We start from the raw sequence: 21,130 nt of genomic DNA on the forward strand, positions 1-21,130 counted from the left end.
GTTTAGCCTTAATTAATCGAATTGTATATTTGTAAAGCCTCTTAAGTTAAGATTATGTTTTGCATTTTCAATTTGCCAGTAGTCATCATTTAATTTAAACAATCCTCCCCAGCCGGATTATTGTAAACAAAGTAAATTAAAGCCTTTTGCTAAAAGGCGTTGTCCAATTTGAAAACTGAATTCCATCTTTGTTACACTTTTGCTCGTTATTTAGCTATAATAATTTTCAATTAGCTTAGATGTACACAAATTATTGAACGAATTCATGTATTTTTTATGTATAAAAACAAATTTAAGTTCTAAATATATTAAATAAAAACATAAACCTTAAAGTGCTATTGTTGTGACTAGCCTTGGAATTGAAAGAAATGACGTTCATTGGCATTTTTATATATAGGCTTTTTAATACTTCTTAATAAACACTTAACAATTATTTTTGGATTAATGTTTTTGTCAACTCGCAATTCTCATAAAAGGAGCTTAAAAATTATGACTCACATTTTAAGACGAAAAGAAGGGCAACCAGTGTAACCTAATAACTTTTAAACAAGAAGTTTCGAGTTAACTTGCGAAAGGATTCTCATCATACTTAACACTTAGTGCCTTGGGCACTTCATATCTTCCTACAGGATCTCTGTAAAGGGGATTCTCCTGTCGGACACTATTCTTCTGATCTTCCTCAAACTTGGCATATTCCCTAGCATCCTTAGCTCGAATGCACCACAGAACTAGGAAAATGATCAAAAGTCCAGCCAGCAGAGTAAATGCCGATATATAACCCACAATAGCCACGTAATCCACGGGCTCGCAATCAACTGCTTGGATGGTCAAGAAGTTTGAGTGGTCGATGACCTGATAGGCGAAGAAGCTGTCACATTGGATGCCATGTTTGTTCACCAGTCTCACCAAACATTGATCCTGCTCGGGATCCAACTCGTGGACAAAGTTGTACGGATAGGTTTCTTGTCTATCCAAGCTGCTGCATATATCAGTTAAGTTTTCGCAAGCACCCATTCCCTGTTTTTGTTCTATCAAGCAGGTAACACAGGGCTCATAGAACAAACACAGTTTGTTGTCCTTTTCTGGATCAGTTTCACAGAATTTTCCCAAATACGGCTCCTCACAGTGACACTCTTCGCACTCGCAAGTGCCCCTTTCTGAACATATTTCGCCCGTGGGGCCCACACAAGCATCGGTGTCCCCATCGCAGTTGCATTTGGTTCCCGACCATCCGTATTTGCAAACGCATTGGCCGCAGAAACAATCTGCCAGCTTTTCATCGCAGTCCAGGCATTCGCGACACTCGCAAAAGGGACCCTTATATCCAGGATCACACAGGCAAGTGCCACAGTCACAGTCTCCGTGATTGGAGCAAACCAATTCGGAAGTGGATTTATCCGTAATCGGTTGACGGCATTTCTGGAGCAGAGCTTCATTGCTGGTGACATTTGTGGCATCCGTGGGACAGGTGCAATAGGTTCCAGTCCACCCCTCGTCGCATTTGCACATTCCGCAGTACAAAAAGCCCTTATAATCGCATAGGAAACGGCCTTCCTCGTTGGTCGGATCTGGAGTTTCCTGGCAAGGACACGGTCGCTGAAGCTCTACATCCAAATCCATGTACTCGCTCAAGGAGGTTTCCTCTACACGGATTTTGTGGCTCTGAAATTAAAAGATAATGTTCTATAAAATAACAAATCTAAAAACAAGCCATCAATTTAATTATGGGTTTCCACCACTTAGTAGCAGACTTAGTCTTACATAATCCTGATTATCGGGATATTTCTTGAGGGTGACGTCCACGAAAAAATCAATTTGCTTGCCCAGACTGACATTATAGCAGTAATTCCGTTTTTGCAAACTGGGAAACTGACCACCACAATCCGTATAGTATGCCATGTCAATAAAGTCCGGACTATTATCGGCAAACTGAGTGCGTGTAATCAGACTCTCATAGCTGAAAGTTAGAAAAAGTGAGATCTAGGATCTTAGAAGAGCAGTATACGAGGATATATAAATTAATGGGCCACACCACACCCTAACTTACCTCTTTTTGATTAGTTCCAATATATTAGAGGAATCAGCACTCAGGATATCCACATAGCTGATTTCCTTCATTAGGGCACTGAGTTCCCTATAGCTGCTTACCACCTCTTTGGTGACAGCAAAGATTACATTTATCTTGCGGCGAAGCAACTCCCGATATATTTCTTCCAGCGAGGGGTAGTCGTAGTCCAATGAGCCCGTGTATTCACCTGCTGTATTCAGATGACACTGCTTATCATTGCGCTGGATAATACCTGCTAGAAGCCCGTCTCCCGCTAAATGCATAAAGCCATCGGTTACTAAGATCACCACTTTCCGAGCTTGTTCCTTCCAGCCGATTTCCGTGGTGCACACTATAACCTGCATTAAAGCGTCCAAGCCGCCTTCGAGGTTATCCAGGTTTCCAGTGATCTTGCTGTTTGCCACAGCCGAGGTAAATGCTGGGATATCGTCGGTTAGCGATAACTGATGTCTATATCCGTAGGTTGGTTCACACTTGGCCCGCTCCGCAGCACACGGATTTTCTCTATGCTGTGGCAGAATCATGGGTACCGTTGGCTTATCCGCGAAGGAACCGAATCCCAGTCTATAGTTTCCTGTTAAGTTTTTTAGCGTCTGACTGAGTTGGGCTCCCAACTCCTCCAGGGTTTCCTTGTCATCCCTCATTGTCCAGGTTAGATCCATCAATACGTACAAATCAAGTGGATTGTTGCGTGCAGTTCTATAACTCAGCTTGATTCTTTGCGTGTTTCCTGCGGGACAAAAAGGAATAAAAGGTAATAGATCGGTTTATTATGCACCTGAAAAGCAACCTTGTTTATGAGCTGTTTTATGGGCTGACACATCTACGTTGAGTGAAACCAGTCTCCTGCATATTCCGCACCCATTGGGTTTTTGCAGTGAGAGAAATTGTCCCTCTTTATATTAAGTACTCATGCATTTATTCTGGACTCTAAGCAGTTACATTTTAAGGACTCATGCTCTATTAAGTTCTATTAATATTTTAAAAAAATGAATTATTTTTCGTTTGTGCAAGCTTATTTTCGCTGTGCAATCCACTAGTGCTTTGTAACCATTGATTACCACTTGAGCCAGTTCACACCCAGGATAAATGTTTGGCTTCCTTGTAATCCTTAAGCATGCAATTAACCGACTTCTGTATGCAACCGTTTTTACTTAATAACTGGGTTTCCAGTACCTCTTAGCGCAGTCAGATTTCTGATGGCTGTTAAATTGGTTAATAAGCTCTTGGAGAAACAAAATTATTGACAGACATTAAAATGCGACTCAATGAAGACAACTCAACACCACATCAGTTGAGATATACGCAACGTCATTATTGATACTGAGGAATAACAGTGCTAGCTAAGTCATTATGCATTTAACAATTACCCCAAAAACTGGTTTCAAACTGCAAAAATTTTAATATAATGATATAATATAATGATATAATGTGTTTATCTGATTTTTTCGGAGAATTTAGTTAATTATAAATAAAGAATGTGTGAATTCGTAAGACTGAAAAAAAATGCAGTTAAGCATATCCGAATCGACACAATTGATCGTGCTCCACTCATTGAAATATTATTTACCGGTCGTGAAAACGTGATCTATTTATTAAGATCCCTTTCCATGATTCATTTTTGCTCGATCATATCAACACCGGAACAAATGCTAGTCCTGCGATTCCAGGGATCACAATACTTATAAAGTGGGTTCAAAGAACTATGACCAGTGAGTGACAAAAATGGGGGAAAGAAAGGGAGGGAAGAACGGCATTCCCACGCCAAATGGTACAACTATAACAAGATGTGAAAACCACAAGGTGCCGATAAGCAAAGCGCGTACACAAAACAAAATGTTGTACACAAAATGATGTGGAACAAATCGGCAAAGCAAATACGAAGTGGTGGGAGAGAAATAAAAAAGTGATCCACTCGATAGAGAAAAACAAGAGAGAACGCTATGGTCGAGCTCCCCGACTATCTGATACCTGTTAGTCAGCTAGTGGATGTGCGAAGGAGAAATTTGGCGGATTGTGGGCGTTAGAGTGGGCGTGGAAAATTGAGAAAAATTTACAAGACTAAGAAAATAATGCAAAAAATATCAAAATATTTGTCAAAAGTGTGGGCGTGGTAGTTTTGAACGGTTTGTGGGCGTTAGATGGCCGTGGCAGCACAAATTAGCGCTGTGTCTATGTCTCCGGAAACTGTGTAACCTAATACATCCTGAGATCTCGACGCTTATACGGACGGACAGACGAACTTGATCAAAAATATACACTTTATAAGGTCGGAAACGCTCCCTTCTGCCTGTTACATACTATTCGACGAACCTAGAATACCCTTTTACTCTACGAGTAATGGGTATAATAACGTGTTAGAGGGAAAGAGAGAGGCTTAGCCACACGGTGACACACATATGATAAGATAAGAAAAGCAATATAAAATAATAATCCAAACACACACCTTTCACCAACTTCAGGTATGCCCGCTGGGGTGTCACTTGAACCGCCTGATCTCTGGTTTCGTAGTCCTTTAGGGGCCTATCCTGAAGGACATCTAGGACCGGCTGGTTCTCGTATATATCCGGGTCACTGCAATTGTAGATAAGAAGTTGCCGGCGAGAGAGACAGCGATATCCCACTTGGTATTCCTGAAAGAAACCCAAATAATATAATGATTGAGATCGCAAGGATGACAATAGTTCTGCCATATTTTGGCACTTATTTTATTGATTACAATTTGATTAATTCCTACTACCAATCTGATTCATAGAAGTTTTGGCTATTTGTTACCTACTTTTTAGTACGGAACCTTGCCTGCTTTGTTACTATTTATTTTTGTTACCACTGTCATCTCGTTCGCACTCACCTTGTCCGTGCACCAAGCGCATTCCAGATGAGTGGATAAACATCTTTCGCAGCTGTCCGCGTGCCTGCACTGATCGTCTGCGTGAGGGAGTTGCGATAACAAATCCGTTATGTAAGGCTAAAGATAGCCGGTTAACAAACCAATTGAATCCGCATCCGAGTGAGAGATCCTTCCCATTAGGAAAACCATACATATCCACAAGAACGCCTTTCTGCCCAGGGACGTCATTTTCATATCGCTGTACTAATATTATTTTTGCAAAGGAGGCAAGCGACCGTTCGGCCTTTGAAGTCCAGCGTAACTAATATTTGTTTACTACGAAAGGCGACAAATTGCTCCGCTCTTTTTTTTGTGATATATGTATGTGCTATCTTATCAAGTGAGCGTGATAAAAATTCGTGAGAAGCTATTGGGAAAATATATTGATTAGTATAAATTACACTTTTAAGAGAAGAAATGTTTGTAATAAGTCATAATAAATGAAAACAAATCACTTTCATTTGTTGTCTTAGTCACTCTACATTTCATTTAATAAAACAAAACAACTATAAAATATTTGTGTTTGGAAAGTAATAATTTTCTTCTATTATTTTAGTGTCAACCAAAACCATAAATAAAACGTGATATATATTTATAAGTAGCTGTTTTTAAAACTCCATTCCACCAGAAATAATTAACCAACTTGCTTCCATTTAGAGGCACAGATTAAATTAAATATCTCTACTTCAAATATGTGGAGCCGTCAGTTTTGTAGCTAACAGATATGGTAAGGGAGCGAAAATACTAACATAAGCCAAAACATTTTATTTAAACTTAAATAAAATAATGAACAACAGTTTCATATATACAAAAATAAAATAGTTTAATGATTTAACGTGAGTATTCTGTTTCTTAAATTGCAACTCCTCTCCAAGTATAATTAAGAAAATAACCCTATTTTAAAATCCCATGGAGTAGATTTTCGTTGAAAAAGCCTACTGATAATCTGGGCAAAACCCAAGTTGCTTCTATGATTTCAAACATAAAATAATATACCATAAAAATAGAATACTTAAAATCCTGAAAAAGGAATTCATTAGGTTCTGACTGGTCACACAACCCAAATCAAATGGTTAAAAACTGGTTTTAAATGAGTGCTCTCTTACTTTTTCCGGACGGTATATTACTTCAGGCGAGGCACGGTCCTACTAGCCTCCGCCCTCCCCCGCGAAGAAAACAACACTTATACAAAAATGTTGTTGTCTTATTCATTCCCTTTGATAGAACGCTGAGAGCAAAAGAGAGGTATATTGCGCCAGTGTGACCAAATCACCAGTGTAAAATACGCCTCAAAATACTAAAACCCAAGACAAACGGCCAGTCGGCGAAAAATTTTCAAATCGCGGGGTTGTGCAGCGGACGATTTTCCATCGGAACGGTTCAACTTTGGAGCGGAGCGCGGAGTTTCGCATTTTTTGTGTTCATAGCGGAAAATCGGATGAAAAACTCCAAATGTTTATCAAATGAGTGACGAGAAAGACGCGACCAATTAAAGAGATCGTGTGTGTTTTTCCCAATTAAACGGTGAGTGTGCGATATAGATGGAGATGTAAAGTATGCAGCCAAATCAAAGTGCGGCAAAAAAGTCTAAAGGTGCAAAAGTCATTAAAAAAAAGAAAGCAAAATAGAATTGCTCTGTGGAATAAAAAAATTTATATACATACATACATATATATATATATATATATATTTATATGCAAGGAGACGACGCGCAGCGAAAAAGAAATTTTTTGTGTACTACGGCGGCGCTTTGTTGTTGTTGTGTTGTAGACGTCGTGCATTTGCTTTTGTTTTGTGTATTTGTATGTTGTTGCCTTTGAATTTGCTTTTGCCTGTGCTTCACTGTGTTTTTGTGATTGGAAAACTAAGAAAAGAAAGCAGAAAAACTAAGCAGAGAAAAATAAAAACCAAAATTGAATAAGGAAATTCTTCATTTTCGTTTTCCGTGGCAGAGAAAAGTGAAAAGTTTAATTTACTAAACAAAGCGGCAAAACTGTGTGCCTGTGTGGGCGGGTAAGTCTGCGTGTGTTTGTGTGTGTGCCTCTCTAGTTTTTGCAATTCCCACTGCACACGCTGTTTCGTGTTGGATTATTGGATTATACCGCCAATAACGGCACACGCACAGCAAAAACAACAGCAATAAATACAACAAAAAGCGATAAGGGAGAACAGACGACGTTGGGATTAATCATTAATGTCCTGAGAGACAAAGAACAGGACTTCAGAAGAACAGGAACAAGCAGCCCAGACGAAGAGGACGCAGCAGACGGACAGAAGAAGACGAAATAAGGTGAGTTTAAACTTCAATTTCCCTACGGCTTTTTCTATCTAAGTGTGTTTTTTCTTATCAAATATAACATTATATTCGTATGTTGTTAAAAACTATGTATAACACATCAAAAATGAAAAAGGCACAAGCTGTGTACTTGGGGATTTGTTTCCTCATTGAAGGACTAGCTCGTGACTAAGCTTTTTGTCCATTGACAAAAACTATCATTAATTATATAATATACATATGGTCTATATTCCTCCCGCAGGAGCAGGTTACATCGTAACATCACATCGTGTCTATGCCTTGTCTGTGCGCTTTAATAGTTATTTGTTTAAAACTCTGTTAGTTACTTTTATATCAATAGGAAATGTTGCTTATTTTATTCAATTAGATTATTTTGTTACTTAGATTGTTTATTTCCTATAAAAGCTAAGGGACTAGTTAAATTAAACAAAAAAAAAGCGTCGATTGTAGACTTTTTCTCCACTTTAAGTAAATATGTATATATGTAGTACGCCCTCTTTTGAAATATAAAATTAATCGAGGAATTTCCAAACTCTATAATTATTGCAACTTGAATTTAACAGAGTTCTTCCTCATCAATTCGTTCGCATCACTTAGACGGGCGCTCATTTTCCAATGAAAATTTATTCTAATGACGCTTTTCGCGATCCTAATCTGCTGCGCATAAATTTCTTTGGCAACTTTGGGTGATTTATTGCCTGTCGATTGTCGTCGTAGTCGCAGGCACTGCTGTTTGGCCAGTCCCAGAGACTCGGAACGATTTCAGTCCAATCCGAAAGCGGACCAAGAGACCACCGTCCAGAGCGTACAAGTCCAGACGGGATTGGACAGGAAGGGACAGACTGGTGCCAGCTAATGTACGCGTCCCAGATGCCGCGGATTAGATAAAAATTCTCAATTTATGCGTTGCGCCAGTTGCCAATTGCAGTCCACCTTCCAAGGCCTCCTACTCCTCCGAGATATGTGTATGTACATACATATGTACATATGTACAATTGCATATGCAAAAAAAAACTTGTCGCGCCTACTAAAATCTTTGTCCGATGGCCCTGCTATGCCTTCATTCCAGTCTTTTCCGCAGTCTATCATTGGAAATCATGTCCCGGCGATAAGAAATTATAGTGGCCCGGTCATAATTTACGTGATTTGCCTGTCTAATGTCCTGCTGCATGACACAAGGACAAAGCGGGAACCATAAAAACAGAGGAAAAATCCACATTTATTGGCTGTTCAAATGAGGAAGAATTAGGGCAGGCACTTGGGGCCCACAGAAGATTAGTAGTTGAAGCTAAATGGATTATTAATTTCTAAAGTTGCGAATGAAATAAAAGAGGCATTTATAAAATTATGGAGATAAAATAATATTATTTTGTTTGAACCCTTAAATGTCTTTAGGTTTTTTTTAATTATAAGTACTGAAGAAAATCTCTAGACGAGTTGCCAAACAAGAGACTGAGCGCAGCATGTTTATATTATCTATACTATATAGCCCTTATATCTTAGCCCATAGAGGCAATTTGGATTGTTTTCCAACCCCTTAACCTACGATAGACTCATCATTTACCCGATTCCCTGGTCAGTTTTCCCTTGGGAATGACTCCCTAGGTACACGCATACTGGAAAATCCGTTCCGTTTTGACATTTATTGTTTTTAATAGTCTCGAGAGCTAGGGAATTTTATGACACATCCGCGAGCGATAAAAATTTTTACTGCCCCGGGGTACATGCATATGGTTTATTCGTCGTTCCTTCGTTCAATAAGAGCCTAAGGTAAGTAAAGTAGGGGATAAAAAAAAAAGGAATTTGGAATTAGCCGGGGCCACCTCATAAAGTGAAAAGTGTCATAAAAATTAGTCAAGAAATCACGCTGCCCGCTCCCAATCCTAACTCTTCGGACGGTTCTTTGTTTCTTTCGGACTTTTAACATTTCAGTTCCTTTCGGTTATTTGGTTGTTTGTTCTGACACATTTGTATGCTAATGACAGAGCGGGATATGGAGGTTGTTTGGCTTGGGTAGGTGCTTCCGGCGGGATTCCCTTGGTCTTTTTACCGCTGACTGAAATCTATCAGGTTTTTGACGAGGGTTTCGGTCGGAAAATCGCTTTCGGAGGATAATGCATGCAGCTCAGGCCTTGCATATCGAAGTGGCCGCTGATAAAGGATTCGGGAAGTAGCTTAAGCCATTTGGACGGGGTCATAAATTGAATTATAATACAGGCATACGAAATTCTTTCTGTCTGTCTGGGAGCTTATGCCTAATGTTCTTCGGATTAGGGTCTTCGGGTTAAGTTGTTTTATTTTTTTCCCCTCCAGAGCGTATTTCTTGGGGCTTAAGCACTGGACTTCGGTTGGATAAATCAGATCGAGTTGAAAACATTAAAATATGAACTTTGAAGTTTCGTAGCTTTCAACTTACAAACTAGGAGCGCATCGGTAAAATATAAAGGTGAGGTTGAGGTCGACTTACAAAATCACTGTCCAAAATAATAATGCTTTGTATCTATGTAGGTACCACAAATATTAATAAAATGCAATACTTTTTTATCCAATTGAGCCAACACTTGAATTGCCTTTATTTCGCTTTCCGATTAGCTATCCCAGATTCCCATTTTTTGTGTATGTGTTTTTCTCGAAGAGCTTTGGTAATCTATAAGTAACATTTTCCTTGCCTTTCTTATCAACTTCCGCTTCTTAATGTCCCTCCAACCAAATTGCAGCTAAACTCTTAGTTTTTCCTTCCCTCTTCTTTTCTCGGTCCCTTTCTAACGAATTGGCTTCTATGTCTGTCTTATCCTAAAATGTGAGTGCGAGCTAGGGTGTGTAACAAAGATATCAATGGCAACGGAAAAAAAAGAAATTAGTGAGTGGGAGGCCAACCTTGAACCTTAAACCCGGGAAAAAGACAGGCAGGCCTCATTTCCGTTGCGGGTCAAACAAAGACAAATATACGCAGCTAGGGAGAGATAATGCCACAAATCTAAAATCCACAAATGCCACAAAAAGTCCATAAATGTGCGCCTATGCTTAGTATTATCAATGGCTCGTTAGGGGACTTAGAAACATTACCAAAGATGAATATATAGAATATACATATATATATATATATTTGTATATATAGTGCAGAAGAGATGAAAAAAAGATAGTGGCAAATGAGAGGAAAAACTAAAACAAAGAAAAGACGCACAGAACTGAAAGAGAATTAAGGACTGGCAAAAGTAAATTAGGAAAAAAGAAAGTACCGCAATTCCTCTTGTTCTTGGTCACTTTTTTGTTCCCAGCAATTATCCGCTGGTCAAACAAGTCATTAAATGGCCGAAATCGGGTCACCAAACCGACAACAAACCCAACTAAATGAGGAGCAAAAAAAAAGGCAGACAAACGGAGGCGAAAAACCCGAAAACAGCCGAAAAAAACATACGACTAAATTGTGAATTTATTTACATTTAATTGCATCTAAGTTACAAAACAAAAGCGGCTTGCCAGCATTGTCTCTGAAATTATATTTTAATGTGTGGATCCCGCCTTAATTGTGATGATGTCCCTTTATCCCTACTCTTCAAATTTTCTTGGTTGCCTCAGTGCTGAGATAATAATGATGATATGACTCATTAATCTCGACGCATGACCCGGACAAATTGAACTACAAGAACATTCATTCCAGCCGCAAAGACATAATTTTTGTACACTTCTCAGCAAGAGGAAAACAAAATTTGAAACCCATATGCTTGGATTGTATTCTTACTTTCGAGAAATAAATACACATGTACATACCAATAAAAAACGAATATTTTTATATTTTAATTTTATTACCGTATTATTTTGTAGCGATAATCGTTTTCTGCTTAAAACGCTTCCATGCAGCTCGGTGTAATATTTTTGAAGCGCATATGAGCGATATAGTTACATGTTTAAGCTGTCTGTGGCAACCAGGCCTGTTTAAACTGTAAGTGCCTTTTGAGGCCGTGTTTTATTGCTGCTAAGCTAAGTTCGCTTGTTGACTTTGGCTGAGTCATCATCTCGCGGTTCGTCGGTTTGATGTTAGAAGTTTCCCGTTCTCATACCCAGAAATACCCCTACTGTCGTTAGAAAATACAGCACTTTGCTGACATATTTCCCTTTGTAAAACTTAATGGTCTAGATAAAGTTCGGTCGGCTGACTGCGGTTTTGTCGCTTAAAGTTTTCTAAAGCGAGCATCGCATGCTTAGCATTTAAATGAACTGAAAAACGAAGTTTTGCATTGAAGACTTGGCGATGATTCAATTGGCCGTGCATTTGCTGGGCTTTTGCAATCTTTTGGTTTGCAATTTGAACTTCGAAGACCACACCTTGGAACCGTTTTCATTTGCCTTTTATATTTCCATTCGTTGAGTTTGTTTTGAGCTCGGGGTTCGGATTTGGGTTCTCGGGTTCGTCATGATTGCAATATCATCTGCAATCCAATGCGTCTCCATTTCCCACGTTTTGTAGTCTTGAGAGTGCCCCGCTTGTGCAATTAGTTTGCAATTTCGAGTCATGCCTAATGAGCCGAGTGGGGTCAAGGGATTTAATTGGATCTTAAACAGTTCTCTCGACTTTAACTTCAATTTTGACGCAGCTGAAAAGGCAAATGCAAATGCACTTGTCGAGTTCCACTAAGCACATCCCGTCGGCCTTGTCTTATAATGTGTTTGTGTTTTGCCACGAAAAATATATACAGTTGCGAAAAAAATAATAGCACCACCATACCTTTTTTTGTTATTGATCAAATAAATTAAGGTTGAGGTACCGATTGAACCAAATACTGATTTTTCGCATAATGCTATTTATTTTTTCCATCCAAAAATGAAAAAAAAAATTTGAATTGTTTATACCTTAATTTTTTATAATTTTTTTTGGGCGGCAAGGTCTAAAATGAGGCGAAAAAAAAAATAGCACCACTATCGATTTTTTCAAATAATCAATAATTATCGAAGGATTGCTTTGGTAAAAAGCATGTGGTTATTAACTTGACACTTAATCTATTATTTCGAAAATGATTTTTAAAAAATTTCCTTTAAAAAATCATTAAAATGGGACGTGGAAAGCACTGCACTGAAGAAAAACGTGACTTGATCAAAAAACTCATTTCTGAAGGAAAATCTTTTAGAAATATTGGCCAAATCCTTCAATGCTCAAACAAAATTATAGGAAATGTAATCACCTACAACGAGAATCCCGAAAAACGTGGGAAAAAACAATCATTGGGCACCCATCTCTTCAAAAGGCTAGTGCCCGAGAGCAAGAAGGATCCATTTAAAGCTCCTACCGAACTGAAAAAGGATCTCAACATATCCGCAACAGTGCAAACAGTTCACACATGTCTAAGGGAACATAGTTTAAAAGGCTGTAGTCCAAGGAAAGGTCCTTTTTTTAAATGGGAGACACATACCCAAGCGCATTAAGTTCGTCAAGGAACATTTAAATTGGCCATGCGAAAGATGGACGAACTTTTTATTGTCAGATGAGAGCAAGGTGGTTTTTTTTGGTGGCAATGGATCTTGATCGAATGTAAGGCGCCCTAGGAACACCGAATATAAGCCAAACGACACAGTAGAAGCAATTAAACGCGGCGGATCCAGTGTAATGGTATGGGCATGTTTTTCTTACTATGGAGTTGGACCAATACATTGGATAAAACCATAATGGATCAGCATGTTTTTGTGGATATTTTGGAAACGGTTATGCTACCCTTTGCTGAATATGATATGCCGCTAAAATAGGTCTTCCAACAAGACAATGACCCCAAGCATACCAGCAGGAAAGCCAAGGAATGGTTCCAAAATAGATCAGTTCATGTTCTGGAGTGGCCTGCGCAGTCGCCAGACCTCAATCCCATTGAAAACCTTTGGTCGAATATTAAAAAGGCAGTTGCAGCTTTTAAGCCAACTAATAATGAAAGCCTATGGACCGTGATTAAGGAGTCCTGGAGCAATATAACCCCAAAACGGTGCCAGGACCTGGTTGACTCCATGCCAAAGCGTTGCGCAGCTGTTATTGCTAAACAAGGATACACTACCAAATACTAAATTAATGGGATCGGCGTAGTTTTAATATACAATCACTTGTTATTAATGAATTTGTTACTGTTAAGTTTATTTTTTATGTTTAAAGCATTTTTTATGAAGTGGTGCTATTATTTTTTTCGCCCTTTTTTGTCATTTTTCATAAAGTTCCTTAAATAAGTTAAGAATTCATAGAACAATTGTGATTTTTTTTTATTTCCTAAAAAGTGAATTGTTTAACCTTTCTAAAAAGGTATTTCAGATCCTTTTAAACCCAAAATTGTAGGTAGGAGACTTATTCAAAGTTTTACTGGGCAAGTGGTGCTATTTTTTTTTTCGCAGCTGTATGTACATGTGGGAGTAAGTGCTGTGTTTATTGTTCATTTGTTTGTTTATTTACAAAATCCAGACAAGCGCCGCCACTGCTGGTGGCAAAAAACTTTTAAGCCGGAATATGCTTACAAATGGCCAAAGAAATTGAGCCTTGCTAGCGAACGTGTTGGTCTAATTTAAATAAATTGTGTGAAGAAGCTCTTTGGCCGCTGTAAAATATAAGCAACAATTTTACAAAGGTATTAATTAAAGTAATGCACACCTCTGGACTTTTGGGAATTTTAAAACCAATTTGCAATGTATATCCCTAGTATAATTAAATATAGAGTTCTTCAATACCCAATTAGTAAAAGTAGTTTCTTAGTACCCCTTTAAAATTGCTCATTATTATAATTTCATTATAATTGCTTTTGATTGGCAAATAGAAACTTGGCGAATGGTACAAGTTATATTTAGGAAACTAGTTAAAGACATGCACGTTAGAAATAACTTCTTTCCACTGGGTTGGACTGCTCGCTTGCCTATTTACCCTCCTACAAAGATACATTTTCAATTGTTTTCGATTCCACAAATTTGTTTACTCTTGAATGCAATTGAAACCTTTGTGGAGGTTAATTTTCTTGGAGTTTCGTAGAAAAACAACCTCATTGTTTACTCGTATGTCTCTCAACTGACCTTAGCCTGGATTCGTTTATGTTTACGTGCCACATTTGGTGCCTTTGTTTACCCAAACTTCAGCACCAGAATTCTCCAAAGAATTCAACACAATTTCAACTTCTTTGGGGCTTTCTAAGGGTTGCAACATTAATTCCTGTGTTCCAAGCCTGTGTTTTAAGAAATTATAATCCGCTATTTTTGTTTCTGTTGGTGTTAATTCTACTTTACTATTTTTCATTTTTTCCGTTCTTTTTTGGGGCCAGTATGGGTATAATGCGCTTTTATTACTTCGGGAAAATGTCTCGTCACGAGGCGAGAATATTTCTTCTTGCTGAATTTATCGTTCATAACTGTAAATCGTATTAAAAAGAACTTATTATTTGCATTACGGCCTTTTTTTCCATTGGATTGTTATTATTTAATTGCTGGCTCTTTAATAATTGACCAGACACAAAACGAACTGCATCTTAACATTTTATTCGATAAAAAATAAATCAAAATGACAACCGCTGGCAAGAAAAACAAATTTCGAAAATTACATGCCAAAAACAGAAGACAAACGCTTCAACCGATTAAAACTGAAAGTTGAAACTGAAAAAGGCAAAAGAAAACTAAATTAAGCGCCTTTGACATAGAAAATGCAATTTGGGGAAAAAAATTATCTGCATGGCGAGAGGGTTCCAATAAAAGTGAAATGCATGTGGGAGAAAGGCCGACTCAAAAACAACCATACCTAAAAGAATAAAAAATGGAATTACGAGCAGTTTTATTCTAGTTTATCACACGAATTGAGTTTGAAAATGCGTAGCCTGGCAAAGTGCCACAGAAAAAGGGAAGGAAATCGAAAAATAAAAGAAAAGGAGCGATGAAAATTGCAGAGGAGTGCAAAAGGGAAATGCCCTCAGATAGATGCATCAATTGGAAAGGCAGAAGAAATGGCACAAAAATCTACAACGATGTCGAGGACGTTGACAAGCGTAAAAGACACCCAGGCATTGAGGACATGTGTGTGCGTGTGGAAATCCTTTAAAAAGGCAATTTTGGTAGCACTTAAATGCAGACTCACAACGAAAGAAAATCAGTGAAAGGAAGCAGAGTGGAGCCAGGACACGCGGCTGCTTCTCCCTTTTTTTTTGTTTTTTTTTTTCGATTTATTACCCCTTAGTCAAGTAAGAGACGGGAGTATTCAACCGATAAGCCCGATATTGCCGAAACAGATGCATTTGAAAACTATTTGCAAAAAAAAACCACAGAATCTTCCATATATGGAATCTTTTTCCGAACGTATTCCGTAAAGGCGAACGAAATCTTTCCTGAGGCAGGCTTATCAATAGGTATTTTTGTATTCGAGGCCTTCTCTACAATATTCTTAGTGATTTTTCTCGGCCTTTCAAGGCGGCTGATTGTTGGGTGGTTTACCTCGCTCCGTCTTTCTCCAATCTCGATTCGCATGCCACGCCCACAGACACATCCGCCGCATAACTAGTTGCCGTAGAGAGTGGCATAATGGAACGGAACGTGGCGCTGCCAAAGCATGTGGCATGGCGGTGTGTGGCATGTGCCACAACTCCACGAGCCACGCAACCACCCACTCTTACACACAAGCTCATATTTGTATACGTTTTTGCAATGATGGCACTGGATTCCAGGTCCTACACTGCAAATGACTATATATTGAAATCGAATTGTATTATTATTGCAAATCCAAAAAGGCCCCATTTGCGATTTAATAAAAATTTTGAAATGACATGTATTGTACATTTATATTTCAATTATTATAGTATGACATTGCATTGCATGTCTTACTTACGAAAAATTTAAAATTTCCTGCTGCATTTTAGGCTGACTTAGTTCTTGACCGAATAAATGTTCTTACCACAGTGTTGATGCCTGCTGTGCCACATGTTGATGGCAAAACGAGACTCTGAGTAGCATGACCAGAACATCAGAGGAATCAGGCGCTTGACGCCTTTAATTAGCCACGGAACTGCATTGGCAGCAGCAAAGTTTGTAGCATCGACTGCGGGATATCGAATCATAGATTTATGCAACGTGGAATCACTGTAGTTACACCGCCCACCGACAAGAACGCGCACTGTGCTGACGGGCGTAATGCATAAAATTGTGTCACAATAATCTTGCAACGCCTGGATAGTGGGGAGAAGTGGGGAAGGAGGAGTGGCAGCAGCAGATTACTGCCATCAATGCAATAGCCGGGATGTGCCATTCGCAAGGATGTGCTAGGAAAATTATGCATGGGTGTTGGTGTGGGTTGTGGGGTCGAGGAAAACGGTAGCACAGGCAGTCATTGCATAATTGCAATTAACACAGTCCTCGGTTGAAACTAAAACAGTTACTTAGTGCAGAAGACAACTTCCTCTGTGGGCTGCCTGCTGCCCTCATCCTGCATCCGTTGTATCCTTGTGCCTGCGAGCGTGTGCGTGAGAATGTGTGTGGCGTGCGAAAAGGTTTTCCCATTGTGCACTCAAGTGTGCGCGGCACTCAAACACAAAGGCCGCATACAAAATTTCACACGAATCCTCCTCCAGATATATACTTAAATATAAATGTGGCTGGAGGATGTTCCCTACCTTTTCTGGCTGGGCATAATCGATGAAGGAAGCAAGAAAAGGAGTGCGAAAGCGGAGGCTTGTTAAACATAAACTGAGCAACAATAAAAGGGACATTTTGCTGCAATGAGCACAAGTATGGAAAAAATCTAAAAACTGTTCTTCTCTGTCCTCTGTGTCCCCACTGCAGGCCAAAAAAGATTGTCGTTCATGCGGATCCGCATGAATGAAGTGAAGTGGTAACGAACAATAACATGTGGGAAACTGCAGGCCGAAGGGCATTAAGAACAGATCGATAGCAGTAAAATTAGCCAGCGGGAAACCTAAGTTTTCGGAGTGCAGATAAACGGGGGATGGAATGGAAAACGTGATTCTTTTTTAAACATAAATTGATATATTTGGGAAAGTTAGAGGAAAAAATTGGGAAGTGCATATACAAAATAAGATCAATATGTATTAATTTCCCAACTAAGAAATTCGACAGTCATAAAGTTGGGAGTCATGTGAGGGGGAATACAAACTATTAAGTTCAATTCAGTTTAATAGGTCTTTGATTTTTGCAAATAAACCCTTCATGCAATTGCAAAATAAAACCACAATCCTCAATTGTTCCCATTTAAAATTGACTTTTTGATAGTTAAAAAGTTTCTTAACAATCAGTTTGAAGTTTTCCGCCCTATAAATCGATTAAATTTCAAATATGTTATGAAGGTGCTCCCACCCCATTTTCCATATTTTCCCTACCCATAGGAGTTGTTTTTTTAATATTCTTTACGATGTTGGTTGTCAACGCGTTTTCCGCGAGAAACAACTTTCTGTGCGGAGTTATCGGCAAGGATTTTAGAGGATGCACCCTGATATGTCGCTTATCGGCGACCCCTACTCTCCAATTTTCATAGCCCCCTCCCCTCCGCTCAACTCGTTGCCAGCGAAATTTTACTGTGGCTGGTTTTAACATTGTACAATTTACCCAATAACATGACACAGGCATGAAAATCAGTCAACTAGGGGTGCCTTAAACCCCGAACTATGTACTTCACCCCGGAGAATTTTCTAGCCACCCATGCGCGTGCGTGCTGCTGCTTCTTCCTCTTGCTTCACGCTGGTGGCAAAAAAAAAACAACAGAAAAAATTACACCAAAGCGGCAAGAACTGGCGAAAGGTAGAAAAGTACAATGTATACGACGTACATGTGTATATGTATAAGAATATTATTTTTCGGTATAATGGCACGTGAACACGAAATGAGCAGCGTACTGAGCCAAACCGAAAATAACGAACCGGGTACGTTGGTGTAATGGGCATTTCGGGAAGCGGTAACGGTTTCGGTAGCGGTAAAGGTAAAGGTGAAGCTAACCGTTACCGGCTGGCGGCAATGGGAACGCCGTGTGATATATTTAATTTTTATTGATTATTTCTTGACTCGTGATTCGCAGAAACACCGGCGCCCGCACATCTTATACACATTCAAACGCCTGCAGAAGGACGTTACCTTGCACGGCAAACAAACTGGGCTCCCAAATGCTTAATCTTTAATTTTGTAAAGCTTGACAAAAATATGTTCGCATTTTAAAGTATATTTGTATATTTTATAGCACTTCAATCAATCCCATTATTAATTCCCATGAAATTTAGGAAAGATGTTTGCTTTTACGTTTTAGATAAACAGCTTAAGTTTCAGTGTGCCGATATAAATGATGGCTTCACGTGGTTTTAGTTTATAGTTGGCAATTTATTTGACTTTTTTTTAGCGTTTTGGCATGGCTAACACGCCACGAATAGTATCAAGAACATATTTTATGCACATGTGGGCGGTTGAGGGTGTTTATTCCTTTTTGCCGTTGTCCTGCATTTCGCTTTCATAATGACAGCGTCAACAACAAAAATAATATAAGGAAAACAATACGTTGTTGTCGTTGCTGCAATTTTCATAATAAAGCAAAAACAAGTCGACAGCAACAATAAGAATAATAAAAACGGAAAACAAACACCTTGACCCAAATGCGCGTTTCCAACGCAGAAAACAAATTCTCCACCGTCCATAGAACGAACCTTTACCCTTACTGTTTTTAATTTGTCTAAACATTTTTTTTTAGATCCAAAAGCAAAAAAGAAATACTTTGAAAGGAAACTAAATCCAGCATATGGCTCCGACAAAAAGGCTTTGTTTGCGTTTTTCAGATCCTTGCCGGAGTGCCTGGTTCTCTTTGCTTTAGCATAAACAAGCAGACAATCGCTTTCAATCCCCCAGAACCCAGAATACTTCCACCCTCCCAACCTTATCATCCAAAAAATGCAAACGCAAATTTATACACCAGATAGAACTTTGAGGTTGAGGGGCGTTCAGAGGAATATACATGAAACATGTATGGAAATTTTTAGTAAAAAGCAAAAATATATTTTATGCACTGTCGTTTCGAGCGCTCGTTCTCATTCTGGTTTCGGTTGTGCTTCTGGCAAGAGAGAAAACTATAGTCTCGTTTCCCGACTATCTGATACCCGTTACTCAGCTAGTGGAGGTGCGGAGACTCTTCAACACTGACAGTTTTTGGCGGTTTGTGGGCGTGGCAAACAGTTTTTTTTTCCAAATCGATAAATATTTACATGACTAACAAAAATGTAAAACAATATCAAAACATTTTTCAAAAGTGTGGGCGTGGCAGTTTTGAGCGGTTTGTTCCTGAGATCTCGACAGACGGACATGGCCAGATCGGCCCGGCTATAGATCCTGATCAAGAATATATATACTTTATATGGTCGAAAACGCTTACTGTTATATACTTTTCAACGAATCTAGTATACCATTTTACTGTACGAGTAACGGGTATAATAAATATACGAATAATAATAAAGTTTACTGGGGAAATGCATGCGGTGAAACTTTCTTTTCATACGATACCCTTCTGTGCCTAGAATATGATCAAACTGTTGTGTGAGGCTTGGTCCCTCCCAATTTGAATATCATAACTATTTAATAATCAATAATAAATATATTTAATATAAATATGTAATTAAATTCAATTGAAAGTGTTTGCATCACCCTAAAAACTTTTTTCACTTTTTTAAACATCTAATAAATATAATTTTATATTGCTGCACTACTTAGGCCTATTTCTTGACATTAACATATGGGAACTATTTTTCATTAGTATTATTGGTTCTCTATATATTTTATTCAATCAGCAGGGTTTTTTCTTTTTTTTAAATTCGTTTTTTGGATGTTTAACTAGTCCTTTTTCTTGGGGGCATCTTTAACCTTTGCTTGGCAAATTTTATGGACACTGTTTGTGTACAAGGCGGTTTTTTGTAAGTTTTTAATTAAAGCGAAAGTGTCGACGAGCATGCTGGGAATGTTCCCAGTGGCCAGGACCAGCAGCAATGTCCTGGGAGCCAACGAGCTGCCACTTTGGCTTTTTGCAAATTGTTGAAGTTTATTTTATTTAGTTTTCGAGCTGATCGATAAACTTGGGAAACTTTTGAGGCAAGACTGTATAACCGGGTCTAGAATTATGTGAAAGAGTTCTTCAAGAAAGGCCTACCCAAGACTATTTGGAATAAACCATATCAGAATCTTGTCATTCCGATTAGCTTCAAATGCACAGCCAACTGATTCAGTTTTTATTATCAACCGAAAAACTTAACTAACTAAAGAACAGGTTTAATCTCGACTCAGAGATTGCCTTAAGGTGCTTAATTCGCACACACCGAAGAAAAAAACGCGGGGAATAATAAAAGGGGCACGGAGACATTGTGGCCAAAAGGATATTGAGGGGAAAAGGTCCAAATGAGAGAAAAAGCGCTCACATAAAACAATATGAAATAAAGGCCAAAACGGCATTAAAAACAATAAAAACCGAGGAAAAATATTATTAAGAATACGCAGAATGAGCAGCGAGAGAAAGAAAGAAAAAGCAATTAATAATTATTAATGTTTTTATCTTTTTATTCAGCCTCCTCTCGTCGTTTTCTCCGAATAATATTTCTCTCGCAGAGAGACAAACAGGAAACCGAACCCCAGACATCAGGTCCAGGTTCAGAATCCCAGAATCCAGTTCCTCCATCAGTCGCCTGCCTCTTTTTTTTATTACATTCAGCAGCAGCACGGAGTTGACTTAATTGATAATTGGAATTTCTTATTTCACTGCAATGTATTTAAATTTTTCAACATCATTTCGTTTCATTTGTTTCATTGCTTTTGCGACTTTAACCGAAAAAGGCCGCAAAACTGCGAGTCAAAATAATTGTTCAAAAGAATCTGTATGCCGGACCAGAAAAAGAAGGAAAAAATGTACAAA

At 38.6% G+C, this 21,130-nt stretch overlaps 2 protein-coding genes and 1 long non-coding RNA gene across 4 annotated transcripts in view; 1 reads left to right on the forward strand and 2 right to left on the reverse strand.

Moving 5' to 3' along the window:
- Positions 1–8: 8 nt before the first annotated feature.
- Positions 9–5,308, reverse strand: LOC6529261 (integrin beta-nu). Its single transcript, XM_002090230.4, has 6 exons — positions 5,060–5,308; positions 4,920–4,996; positions 4,515–4,701; positions 2,048–2,798; positions 1,762–1,957; positions 9–1,662 (listed from the first exon to the last, which is right to left on the reverse strand). Exons 1-6 carry the CDS (start codon positions 5,151–5,153, stop codon positions 562–564), a joined length of 2,406 nt encoding a protein of 801 aa, XP_002090266.2. The 5' UTR covers positions 5,154–5,308; the 3' UTR covers positions 9–561.
- Positions 5,309–6,396: 1,088 nt separating this feature from the next.
- Positions 6,397–21,130, forward strand: part of LOC6529262 — a 72,858-nt gene continuing 58,124 nt past the window's right edge. The window contains 1 exon segment of the mRNA XM_002090231.3: positions 6,397–6,482. Coding sequence (XP_002090267.2) covers positions 6,397–6,482 — 86 coding nt within the window.
- LOC26535383 lies at positions 13,973–19,362 on the reverse strand. 2 transcript variants are annotated; one of them, XR_001454168.3, is made up of 2 exons: positions 14,494–19,362; positions 13,973–14,432 (listed from the first exon to the last, which is right to left on the reverse strand). It is a non-coding gene; the product is annotated as an uncharacterized LOC26535383 (long non-coding RNA). The 2 variants fall into 2 exon arrangements; XR_001454167.3 differs by having other exon boundaries at positions 14,489–19,362.

This window comes from Drosophila yakuba, chromosome 2R (assembly GCF_016746365.2).
Source record: "Drosophila yakuba strain Tai18E2 chromosome 2R, Prin_Dyak_Tai18E2_2.1, whole genome shotgun sequence".
Classification (NCBI taxonomy): domain Eukaryota; kingdom Metazoa; phylum Arthropoda; class Insecta; order Diptera; family Drosophilidae; genus Drosophila; species Drosophila yakuba.